At 45.1% G+C, this 13261-nt stretch overlaps 1 protein-coding gene across 7 annotated transcripts in view; it reads right to left on the reverse strand.

Moving 5' to 3' along the window:
- Positions 1-13261, reverse strand: part of LOC144799973 (butyrophilin subfamily 2 member A1-like) — a 683081-nt gene that overhangs the window by 215432 nt on the left and 454388 nt on the right. For all 7 annotated transcript variants that reach the window (XM_078671629.1, XM_078671626.1, XM_078671625.1 and 4 more), the window contains one exon: positions 167-256. In XM_078671629.1, coding sequence (XP_078527755.1) covers positions 167-256 — 90 coding nt within the window. The remainder of the gene's footprint in view (positions 1-166; positions 257-13261) is intronic.

The raw sequence follows: 13261 nt of genomic DNA on the forward strand, positions 1-13261 counted from the left end.
TACTACCTACTCTCTACCCCTGTTCCCAAAACTTTAATTAGAGTTTTGCGCCCTTATTGGAAAGGCAAAGTAATGAAACATCTGAGGACTATGAGTAATATAACCTGCATAGGGGAGTCTCACAGACTCCTAAAAATGAAAAGGTTCACATGCATTAGTAACTTACGTGTATGGGCATCAGTACTGCAATCTCCTCCTTTTCCATAAGAGTTCTCCATGTAATTTGCTTCTAGGTCTTGCTCCATCTTCAAAGCATCTGATTTAAAAGATGAAAATGCTGTTTGAACAAAACAATTAACTGTAAAATGACAAACATTAACGACTGTTCAATCTCATTATTAACATTAACAAACACTCTATCGAAACCTGGGACCGCCTCCAAACTGTTTTCCCGGACATCGCTTTCCTCACGGGAACCTGGACAAACCGGGCCCGGACATCCCCGATGGTTGCAAGATCACCCTCAAGGACTGTGCCAACCTACCAGGAGTAGGCATCGCCATCGTCTACAAGAACTCCCTCCGTCTGACCACCTCCACTTCCAGGTCCAGACCAACCCCAAAACCAACCTCTGCGGCACTCTTGTCTGCAGACATCCTGGCCCTCGCCCGCCCTTCAATGACACCATAATCGACTTCATCGTATCCCAGGCACTCACATCTACTGATTACATCCTACTCAGCAACCTTAACTTCCACCTGAATAATGTTAATTGCCAGAACACTGCATCCCTTCTGGAGAACTTCGCCAACATCAGACTCAAGCAGCTAGTCACCTATCTGACCTACACAGTCGGACAACCGTTCGACCCAGTCTTCTCCGCTAGTGAAAACGTCTCCTACAGCCACATCTCTGAACAACTCTGAACCAACCACTACTGTGTTCATTACACCTTCATCAAACCCACTGTACACCACCGCACTCCTGCCCCGTAACTGGAACAAGATCACCGAAGAACATCTCACTGCATCCCTCAACACAACCAGACTGCCGACAACCATAGACGCCAACTACAGCACTCAACCTCCACGATGGATCTCCCACTGTTCCGATGCGCTGGGGCCCTTCAAGAAAGCACCTGGCAAGCAACACTCCAAGAAAGCCAGTTGGTTCACTGCTGCCCTCCACGAGTCAAGATGCACCAGTAGAGACTCAAGAACAGAAGGAGGAACAACAAAACCCCGGTAGGCCACACAGCCTTCAAAGCCGCTGTCACAGCACACCACCTACTCCTCAAAACTACAAAGAAAATGGCCCTCCAAGACAAGATCAAAACCAATGCACACCATAGCAAAGAACTCTTCGCCATCATCTATCCAACAGCGCGACCACAGAAGTCCCACCCTTCAAAGAACTCTGCAACAAACTCAGCACTTACTTCCACCACAAGATCAAGCAGATGTACAACAGCTTAGACACCTAAGCTCCGCCCATCACTCCCGCCACCACCTCAAGCAACGGCGATGCACCCCAACAAATTATACTCAATTGGACCCCGCTCACCACAGAAGACAATCTCAAGACCATGAAGAACATTCACTGAGGAGCAGCCTCAGGCCACTGCCCGCACCACATCTTCCACAGAGCCACCATCTCCATCGCCCCAGAATTACGCTGCACCATCAACTGCTCCATCGAAATAAGCCGAGATCAACCCCCTGTTGAAGAAACCGTCCGCCGACCCAAGAGACCTCAAGAATTTAAGATCCATCACCCAGCTCCCCTTCCCAGCCAAGGAAGCCGATATCAACCCCCTGTAGAAGAAACCATCTGCCGACTCAGCAGACCTCAAGAATTTCAGATTCATCACCCAGCTCCCCTTCCCAGCCAAGGTCATTGAGGAGGTCATCAATGACCAACTCTCCAAGTTCATCAAGGCCAACCACATCCTGGACTCTTCTCAATCCAGCTTCCAAAGCAACCACAAGTACCGACCAGTTTTATCATCCTTCTGCTAAAAGTAGCAATGATGAGGAATTTTTTCACCTTCCAGAACGTATTCTACCTGCAGATAAAAGGCGTGGCAATGGGGGCAGCCTTTGCCCCGGACTTGGCAATTTTATTCATGTCCTTTTACGAAAACACCTTTGTCACGAACGTCAGCAATCCATTTCAACAGCAGATACGCATGTGGATGCGATATATCGACGACGTTGTGTTTATTTGGAATGGAAACAAGGAAGATTTGAACCGTTTCCATTTATGGCTTAACCAACAATCCCCCGATATCCAATTTACAATACATGCCAGCAACATCAGGATCGACTTCTTGGATATTAGTATAATAGCGGAAGGGGGTAAACTGTATACTACACTTTTTAGGAAGCCGGCGGAACGCAATTCCTTGTTACTATACTCAAGCCACCATCCACGTAGTTTACGTGATAAATTAACCCCATGGGCAGTTCCTTCGTGTCAGGAGGAATTGTAGCAGGAAGGAAGATTACATGGCTCAATCGGATATATTGATGACCCGCCTAATCGAAAGAGGTTATCCCAAGCGGTTGATCAAACAATCACGGAAAAGGGCATGGTTTAGCCATCGCGATACACTTCTTGAACCCTCCACACGTGCAGACCAAAAAGGGAAACGTATGATATGTGTCACCACCTTTTCCACTAAAAGTCAAGAAATAAAAAAAGCCATCAACAAACACTGGGGCATAGTTAGTAAGGAGTTGGAAATTCCCGAGGTACCCATGCATGCCTTCAAGAAAGCTAGATGCCTCAAGGATTATGTGGTTTCATCCTTTTTGGAGTGTCCTAAAGCTCCTACCCTGGCTTCCTGTTGGAAACAACCCCCTGTAGTGGGGCACTTTAGATGTGGTAGCTGTAAAGCTTGTCCCTCAACCATCCAATCGAAGGACTTTACATTCAAGAACCACCATCACATGTACAAGACCCACACTAATTGCAACACCACTAACGTCATTTATGGGATCATATGCCCGTGCAATTTAATATATGTTGGCCAAACCCAGCAACGGGTGAAAGTGAGATTCCTTACACATTGCAGCCGCATAAGGTGCAAAACACAGGGAGCACCACTAGTGGAACACTGTCAGAAAGCTAACCATCTCCCAGAAACTCTCAAATGGGCGGTCCTTGAGCATGTGACACTAGGCCCCAGGGGCGGTGATGTATCAGCTGTACTGAACGTTAGGGAACTGAAGTGGATTCATATTTTCAATTCGGTATCCGAGGGGTTAAATGAATCTGAAAGCAGTTTTGTACAGTTGGCAAACCTATGAATTGATAAGTTCTTTTTCAGTTCCAGTTTGAATATATTCTGCCGCAACCATGTCGAGTAGTGCCTTTCACTAACCTGCGAGCCATGTGCGCATTACTCGATGGTTGCTTCTGTATAAGCACTGTAATGACAAGGATTTTATAACTTTTCTGTGGATGCATACATATGATCCTGCATATATGAATGTTTTCAACCTTGTCTAAATGACCAGTATCTTTTTCCCGGGCCAACCATATACACGAATTGCCATATATATATATGTTTTTTTATGCATTATACTACGTTGTGATGTAGTCCATGTATACCGAGAACCGACGGGTTCATCCACTGCTGGTTAAATAACGCAATCATTCTAGTGGGAGGACCCATCAATTCTTCCGCAACCATGTCGAGTGGTGCCTTTCACTAACCTGCGAGCATTGTGCGCATTACTCTATGGCTGCTTCTGCACAAGCATTGTAATGAACAAGGATTCCATGACAGTTTTGTGCTATGCGTACATGGATCCTGCATATAGGAATTTCCTACCTCTTCCTAAATGGCCAGATCGCCTCAATGGCTAACCATGTGTACCAATTGCTATGAATGTATTTTTGCATGACACTACGCTGTGATGTAGTCCGTGTATACTGAGAACCAACTTGTGCATCCACTGCTGGTCAAACAACGCAATCATTCAAGTGGTGGGACCCATTAATTTGCATTTCAAGATTCTAAGGTTTCTACATTGACCACATATGTATTTCCGTATATGTGTATATGAATTGTTACCATTCTATGGGGCTACCTTGGTGCTTCCAGTGCTGTGGAACTAATTGATACATTATACAGTGTCAGGATGCTGTGCACGTCCAATGTGAACTGGACTTTGTATATATTGATTAAGTGATGCATCATACCGTTTTGGATCACATGTAAATTGTATATCCAGCAATGAATTTGCGTTTTGAATTGCCACTGTTTCTGGCATGAACAATGACCCTTAGGTGGCGTTTTGTTTAAGGCTCTAATTGCTAAATATATATACGAATGGCAGAGTAATTGGGTCAAACACTCGACCAATATATAAAAAATGTTATGCTGCATTATTCATCCATCAATGGTGTATATTGACCAATGGATTTGTTTTTTTTGGGCTCAAGTTTCGGTTAACGCTGGGGCAGTTGCGCTCTGAGTCAGGGACAACCTGTTTTCCATTTCCTTTAAGAACGCGAGAGAAGGCCCCGCCCTCTGCGTTCCAACCAGGAAGTCAGTCGGCACTGTGAGCTGAGACGATCGATAGCGCGGTGGAGTTAGGGATTCGGACCGGTCAGAGAAACACGCCGGCGGTGGCAGGTGAGAGGCGGCACAAAGGGTGTGGCGAATACTCGAACGCGACGCAATTGACCGCGTTAATGTAACTTTGGCTGCATCCTAATTTTTTCACAGATGGTCACCGTCGTCAGCCCACAATTGTTTGAGACTTAAGGGAAGGTGAGCAGCCTATCTTAGTTTGTTTTTTCCCCTTGAGCCCGCTAGGGCCAATGTACTAAGCCACTGGACGAACAGCCTAACTGTGTTTCCCTCGAACTTCTAGATTTGTCCCTCGTGAGTTTCTTGTGATCCCTCTTTTCTATCGGTACACGCAAAAGATAAAAATAATTGGCATCCAGGTGAGAATTTCGGTATCTCCGGTTGCACTATAATTTTTCCCTTTATAGTTAGGTTGTGTTTAACTCTGTCCCCATCTTTGCAGTATGGCTATATGAAAAACGGTGAAGCAGTATCCTTCCATCATCACGACTTTCCTCTGATTTTGAGGTGTGGTATATTTGTTGAATGCAGTTCTTGCCTAAATAGTGTCTTTTTTTAAAATAATCATGGCAATAATGGTAATGTGGTTTTTCTTTGGATCATCAGGCAATTTAGTAAATCGTCCATTTACATTTCCACTGCACCGAGAGCGTCATGGCCTGCAGTATTAATGTAGTAAAGTCATCCAAACAATGAAGTAGTGATTGGAGGTATGTGTAGCCTGGACAACACTAGCATTTTTGTAACGCACAGTATATATGCCCCTTTGGGGACAGTATGATTTATTTACAATCTTTTTGAACCAGACTTTACAACTGATGGTTTGACGACACACGGATGCCCCTACAGTTGAAATCATACCCCGCTTTGAGTTAGCTCCAGGCAGGAGCACTCCCTGGGTACCATCATCGCTTTTGGGTAGGTTGTTTTAATCCAGTCGACCCGTGTCAGCTGACACTTTAGAGTAAACCCCAACGGGGTTTTGTGAGAAACGTTTGGGTGGCCTGTGCAGGACCCACTAACTGTTCATGGTTTTTCTATATGACTTTCACTTAGGAACCCACTCCTAAGGTCTGGGAACCATCAGGATCAAGACTCAAATGTGGTTTACCTTCCTGTGTATGTTAGGTGAGTTACACCTTAAATGATTATGGATATCCACTTCGATCGAAGTGTTCCACACTCGATTTATACAGTGGATAGCAGACAACATGTCCTATTCCCCCTTCCCCCCTTCGTTTAAATATATCCCCTGCCTTGTATGTTAGAACGAGGTAGCGGCGTACTAAATGACTTTTTAACTGTTTTTTTAGGAGGTTGCCCACCCACAACCGTCCCGTCCTGAAGAAGACCCCGTTGTAAGGACCAATATCCTACGTGTCTTGTGGGTCGAAACGTAGACACCAGTATCTTCACCAGCTCCTACCCCCAAGCTAGACTAAAGCAGCTGAAGGCGAGCTAGGTGGTCTACACCGATTCTATTATGGACTCTATATGAGCACAGTAGTGTGGACCTTGGTTCAAGGAACCACATGGACATTCGTTGTTTGAGCTTGGATATAATCATATCACGAACGAATCTGATCATTTCTATAATCCTTTTTACAAATTTTGGCACTTTCCCTCACTTCACCCCCCTCCCTGTTGTGTATGTGGGCACATATATAAGAATTTTTGTACTGTGATGATAATGATGAAATGCAACCAATGAGTGGTGAAAATGCAAATTTGAAATAAATCTTTTTGCATTGATTTATCGTTTTCTGTACAGATTTATTTGAAATTGTAAAATTGTAAAATTTGTTGTTTTGTCTGGGACCCCTTCCTTATATACCACTTAATCACCCAGGTCCCTTGACTTTACTGGGTTTAACCCCTTGTGTGTAGCATCCAAAGCAACCACAGCACTCAGACCGCCCTACTCGCCGCCACCGATGACATCCACTCTGTCCTCAACCGGGGAGAAACAGCAGCCCTCATCCTCCTAGACCTCTTGGCCGCCTTCAACGCCGTCTCCCACCACACCCTAAGCACAAGACTCCACGACGCCGGCATCCGTGACCACCCCCTGGACTGGACCCGCTCCTTCCTCACTGGTAGAAAACAGTGAGTTAGAATACCACTGTTCCTCTCAGAACCCAAAAAGATAGGTTGTAGAGTCCCCCAGGGCTTCTCCCTGAACCCCACCCTCTTCAACGTCTACATGGTCCCACTAGCAGCCATAGGCAGGAACCAAGGACTCAACATCGTCTCCTACGCTGACAACACCCAGCTGATCCTCTTCCTAAGCAAAGAATCTACAATCGCGAGAAACAACTTCCACAACGAGAAGAAGGCCATCGCTACTTGGATGAGAGACAGTGCCTCCAGCTCAACTCTGACAAGATTGAAGTCTTCATCTTGGGACAGAAACACCTCCGCTTTGGAAGACTCTTGGTGGTCCTCCGTGTTAGGAACCCCGCCCACACCCATGGACCACATATGAAACCTCTGCATCATAATGAACTACCCGCTCACAATGATCTGCCAGATCAAAGCTGTCTCCTCATCATGCTTCCACACTCTTCGCCTGCTTCAAAAAACCTTCAGATGGATCCCCACTGAGGCCAGGAGAGGCGAGAAGAAGGTAACCCATGCATCCACCAGGAGCACACTCAACTACAGCAATGCCTTCGATGAAGGGGCCACCCAGAAACTCATCAGGAAACTACAGAATTTTCAGAACGCTGCAGCCAGATTGGGCCTCTACATCCCCCACCGTAGCCAAATCTCCGAACACCTGTGAGAACTCCACTGGCTCCCAGTCATCAAAGAGTCACGTCACGTTCAAGTTCCTCACACAAACCTACAAAGCACTCACTGAAGCTGGACCAGCACTGGTTGTATGTTGGAACAACGAGTTCCTCAACAATGACTCCCTAAACCACGCGGTCTGAACTATGACCGCGCCTCAACAATGATTTTTTTATGACGCATTCTTTTACCATGAATTTTCGTTATAAAGGAATGCATGGTAAATCACTCCCTAATATCCATTCCAAACTCCTCGCACTCCATAAAATCGACACCGTACTCCCCCCACCTCCTAAAAACGTACATGAACCCCCCACCTACTAATAACTAACACTAACCCCTCCCACCCCTTAAAATCTAACTCAAACCCATCCCACCCATCCGGAACACTAGATAGTCTTAGCATGAACCAAGCAGATGTGTGGTTCAGGGTAAGTCGTCGTTTGTGCAAGTAGGAATTCGTTGTTCCGGAGTTGGTGTTCAGGATCTGAATTTTTTAGCGTAGTACAATGCTGCATCCTATTCAATTTATTAACAGGGTTTATGTCGGTGAGTTCTCTTTGTACTCTGGAGGTAATAACCTTTCTGGATAAAAGGAACTGTGGCCTTCCTTAATATTAATTTCCCATTTGTTTAAATATTTTTTTGATAGGAAAACTTGGTGTGACCAGGGGGCGGAGGGGGGTTCTCCCACGTATGCACCCCCTCGACCTCCTGTCCCCTCTGTTTCTCCACTGCAGCGCCCAGAAGACTGGAAAGGGGAGTCTCCATGCGCGTCAACGGCCAGAGACGAAAGCAAAGGGGACTGTTACTTTAATTGGGCCGAGCTAGAGTATGGACACACCCCCTGGTCAGCTGGTTCGGAGGCGGAAGTAAATACCGGCTGCCCCGGATCTCCTGTGTGTTCGGCACCCGGAAAGGAAGAAGAAGCGTGGAGCAGAGGTGGAGACGAAGAGAGGAGAGAAGGCACTGAAGGCGCGCAGCAAGAGACCGCCAGAGAAGCGACCGAGGAGGCGAAACCACCGACTGGAGAGCCGGGAGGCCAACGTCAAGGCGCTTCGCCCAGCCACGCTTCAAGGGAAGTGTGGCTCCGCCAGGTACGGAACGTGTCCTGGGTTGGGCGGGGAAGAGAGGTCTTAAACCTCCTTAGAGCACCCGACGGCGAATTCCCTGCACTGTTCCCCGATCCTCACAAACGCACCTCCGGCACGACGCAGGGCTCAGATGCACGTGTGTTTTCCTCACTCCCTTTCCCTGTGCACGTTAGAAGACCGTGAACGCTATAGTAAAGCGGGTCTCTTTTGTTTGTTTCCCGAGACCCAGCGGCCACGACGGACTCAAGAGTGACCACAACTCCCAGAAGTCCACGGGAGGGAGGCAGAACCGGCATGGACCACCGTAAAGAAAGAAGTTCCCCGGCGCGTAGAGACTCAGAGCCTCCTTTACCCTACTATCGCAATGTCACGCCGCAAAGGCGATTACTGAAATCAATAAAGCCTCTGTTACCCAGACCTAAAGCACTTGTGTCCTCATCCATCCCGCTACAAGTGGTGGAGAATGCGAGCACCCCAGTAACCATCTGTCGTCCCAAGATGGAAGAACTACTACAGACTCTCGTAAAAGGGCAGGAGCAGCTAGGCTGGGTAGTGGAACGACAACTGACAGCCGCCCAGGCGGATCGGGACACTTTCAGGAACACAGTGGCCACCCAGATTGAGGGACTCCAGAAGATTATCGGGGACCCCAGCAACCCCGCATACAGAGAACCCAGACCAGCCAACCCAACCCCCTCAGGGATTTCTCTCCAGAAGTATGTACCGGGGAAGATCCCGATGCCTTTCTGACCAACTTCGAGAGGGTGGCTTTGGCATGTGGATGGCCGGCGGAGAAGTGGCCGTTCTTTCTTGCTCCCCTCCTGACCCACGAGGCACAAGCAGCATACCAGGTGGCTAATCCCACAGGACAAACTCTGTATGGCCAAATCAAAACAATCATACTAGATCACCTGGGCCTAGACAGCGAAGCCTACAGAGTACGCATCACGAAGGAAAGGGGAACGCCGGGAGACAATCCAAAAACCCTGTACTTCCGATTGAAGATGGCCGCTGATAAATGGTTGACTCCCCTGACCAGCACTTAGGAAGAAATAATGGATAAAATATACCTCGAACAGTATCTAGAGGCTCTTCCATATGGAACGCAGAAATGGTTGAGGCAACACGATTACTGAAATCAATAAAGCCTCTGTTACCCAGACCTAAAGCACTTGTGTCCTCATCCATCCCGCTACACTTGGTTTGTAATATCACTTGAATGCCAGATAACTTATGTTGCTTTGCTTGCTTTTGTGTTATTTACCTGCTCAAACTCTATTCCATTTATGTGTATCGATCTTATATGAGATAGCTTCTTTACTCCTTGACCGATTTTAAAATATTTCCTCTATTTAATATGTTAAAGTTTGCTTTGGATTCATGTACTGGTTGAAATAGTGATTTTTCTCTGTTTAAGTTCAACTTAGTCTACTGGGAAATATGTATGCATTTTCTGAAGGCAATGAATGGTTCTTTGCTTTCTATGGGGAACAATGTCACTACTTGGTTTGGTTCTCCCTTTGTTGTTAAATTTAAGTTTGATGTAGGAGGATAATTTGGGCTTGTAAGAGATAGTTTGGAAGCCTCTGGTGTTTGTTCCATTTTGTAAGGTCTTTGCCTATCATTACTATTGATCACCTTGTACCTGCTTCGGCTATTTCCGCGCTTTATGGTTGTATTTTGGATTGTGTAAAGTATTTTCTGCAGTACCAGCTGCGGTCCGTGCAGGTAACTGCGGTGGGGCAGTGGGGCCGTGTGGAGGGGGATTTCGAGGGACGATGCAGAGGGGGAAAAAAAATAATAATAATTTTCCTTCTGCATCGTCCCTCGAAATCCCCCCCCAACACAGCCCCACCGCCCCACTGCTGTTACCTGCACCGACCGCGGCTGTTCAGTACTAAATTACAATTAGCAGTGACAGGTGTTACATTTGTAGGAACTTGGCCACATATTGCAGTCTGACTTGGCTATCCCGATATCCTGTTAATTTCATTTAGTTCTTCCTGAGCAAATGATGTGCTGGGGCCTTGCAGAGATTAAATCTTCCTCTGCTTTCTTTGCAGCTTTGACACATCAAAAGACTGTTTTCAGAATAAGGCGTGGGGTTTTATTTGTGCAACACTCCCTAACAGATTGGCTTTCCCAGATGTCAAATGAAATATATATATATATATATATATATATATATATATATATATATATATATATAAAACTCCAACTTGCTGCGATGGTGCTTCTCCGCACCAGCAGGTACTCAGACTGCAAGAATAAGCCAGAGTCAGTCTTCCGTTGTGGTTTTAAGTATTTATTTCGGTGCAAGCCATCAGACGCGTTTCGGACTTCACGTCCTTGCTCACTGATGGGGAGTGTGAGAACTGACCGCCATTTAACCAGAGACCACATACAGATTACGCGCCCATTCTGTGAATGGTGAACATAAACAAAGGACTACATTTACTTCGATGGTCCCTGTTTGTTACATTTCTGTGGGCGCCATTTTAGCACAGTGTTGTTGTCATTGCAAATAAAGCGTATATGTTCATTGACACATTATACATAAGCAATTATAATATCCTAGTTATGTGGTACATTGATTAACCTCCATATAGCAAAATTCATTTACTGTAAAATACATGTCAATCATTTATGACTTTTTATCTGTACAAATACTCAACGGATACTTGGTCTAATATATCGATAAGTTATCAATGTGACTAACTGTGCATCTAGATCAAGATGTTTTGGTGACTCCTTTGCGGTGCTCTAACGAGAGTGTGTATGGCTAAAACAGGTGTACACTGTAAAAATAATAAGTGTGCCTGAGATTAAGTGCTAAATCTATGAAGAACATAGATGTGAATAGTGCATAAGTGATTATGAACAATATAGTGGTGATAACATATTTCTAAATCTGCTGTGCAATGAATGTTGCATAAATAATGTCAATCAAATCAACAGATATATTACTACCAATACTTCACAATAATTCGTGAATATCATTGACCATCATGATATAATAACCGAGCTTCCTCCAAATCATAATAACTGTTATGGCACAAATTGAAAATCTTGCCCTGAGACAGCTCTATACCCCTCATATATTCTTGATACTGGATGTTACTTTTGTCAATGCAAACCTTATAGAAAGTTGTGGAGATCTTCCCCCATATTCAAGCCTCCCGGGCTTTTACTATTAAGGAGCACAATATATTTTGATTCGAGTTGTCTAAGGCGTTTCTCATTATCGCCTCCCCTTTTGTTTGGGATGACAGCATCAATGACAAAGTATCTAATATGATTGGGGTTTTGGCTATGAACACTCTTGAAATGCCGAGCTACGGGGTAACTGAGGTCGGCATTCACAATTGCTCTCAAATGTTGCAGTATACGTTGGTGGACGGGTAACTTAGTGCTACCTACATAGGTTAGTTCACAACTGCATATGAGCACATAGACGGCCAGTTCTGTGCGACATGTATAGTGACCTTTCAGGGTGATAGGATTAGTGTCGAATGGCGTAGGGTGAGTTTTAACATTCACCCCAAACTTGCAGGCTTGACAACTGCTACAACGGTAAAACCCCCTACGGGGGGATAACCAATTGTCTCCTTTGGTCAATTCTGGGCTATTGCATACCAGATCATTGCGCATACTGTATGCTCGTCTGTAAGTAACTGTGGGTGTTCTAGGCATGATGTCTCTCAGTACATGATCGGTAAGAATAATGGGCCATTCCTTTTTGATCAAATGTGTTATTTGACGTGCTTGTCGGCTGTAGCCTGTTATAAGCCTTATGGTGGTTTCTTTTGTCTCATCCTGGGTTTTGGAGTTTTGTGGCCTATCGGGTTTGAGTAAGTCTGACCTATCTAAGCGATTGGCTTTTGTCATACTCACTTCCAATTTTTTGGCATTGTAACCCCTAGCTAGCAATCTATCTTTGCAGTCTTGTTGGTGTTTGTCTCTCATTTCTAAGGAACTGCAGGACCGGTGAATGCGTAAGAATTCCCCGTACGGAATTGCTGTAATCGTATGATGGGGATGGAAACTCTTAGCGTGCAGGATAGTGTTACCTGCTGTGCTTTTTCTAAACAGGCTTGTATTGATTTTATTATCTGAGATGTTCACCTGTACATCCAAAAAAGTTGCTTCACTCAAGCTGATATTAGCTGTAAACTTTAAATTCAGCTGGTTATTATTAATGTCCTCTACAAATTGCTTAGCTGCTTGTATGGAACCCCGCCAAATGATAAAAACGTCATCTATATATCTCCAATATTTTATGACATTATGTTCCCAGTATATTGCGTGATGGACCTTGAGCACATGTTCCTCCCACCACCCCACGTGGAGCCCCGCGTAGGTAGGGGAAAAACATGCGCCCATAGCCACCCCCCTTAATTGCTTATAGATGACATTATTAAATTAAAAGATATTGTTGTTAAGGCATTTGTCAATCATATTAATAAGCATTTTGTTATGTTGGTAAGTTTCTATGGGACGTTGATCTAGATAATATTTGACGGCTCTTAATCCATCAACGTGTGCAATACTGGTATAGAGCGTGGCTATGTCCATTGTCATAAGTAGGAGATCATTTGTCCACACCACTTGATTTAAAAGATGGAGAAATTCTGTTGTATCCTTGATGTATGCTGGTAATGAAACTGCAAATTCTTGTAAATAAAAATCAATATACTTAGATGTGTTTTCAAAAACACTATTGATAGCTGATACTATGGGTCTGCCAGGTACCGGTGTTTGTTGTTTATGTACTTTGGGTACAAAATAGATGTTTGGTAACACCGGGTGGACTTTATGTAGAAATGTAAGT

Source organism: Lissotriton helveticus, chromosome 12 (genome assembly GCF_964261635.1).
Source record: "Lissotriton helveticus chromosome 12, aLisHel1.1, whole genome shotgun sequence".
Taxonomy (NCBI): Eukaryota; Metazoa; Chordata; class Amphibia; order Caudata; family Salamandridae; genus Lissotriton; species Lissotriton helveticus.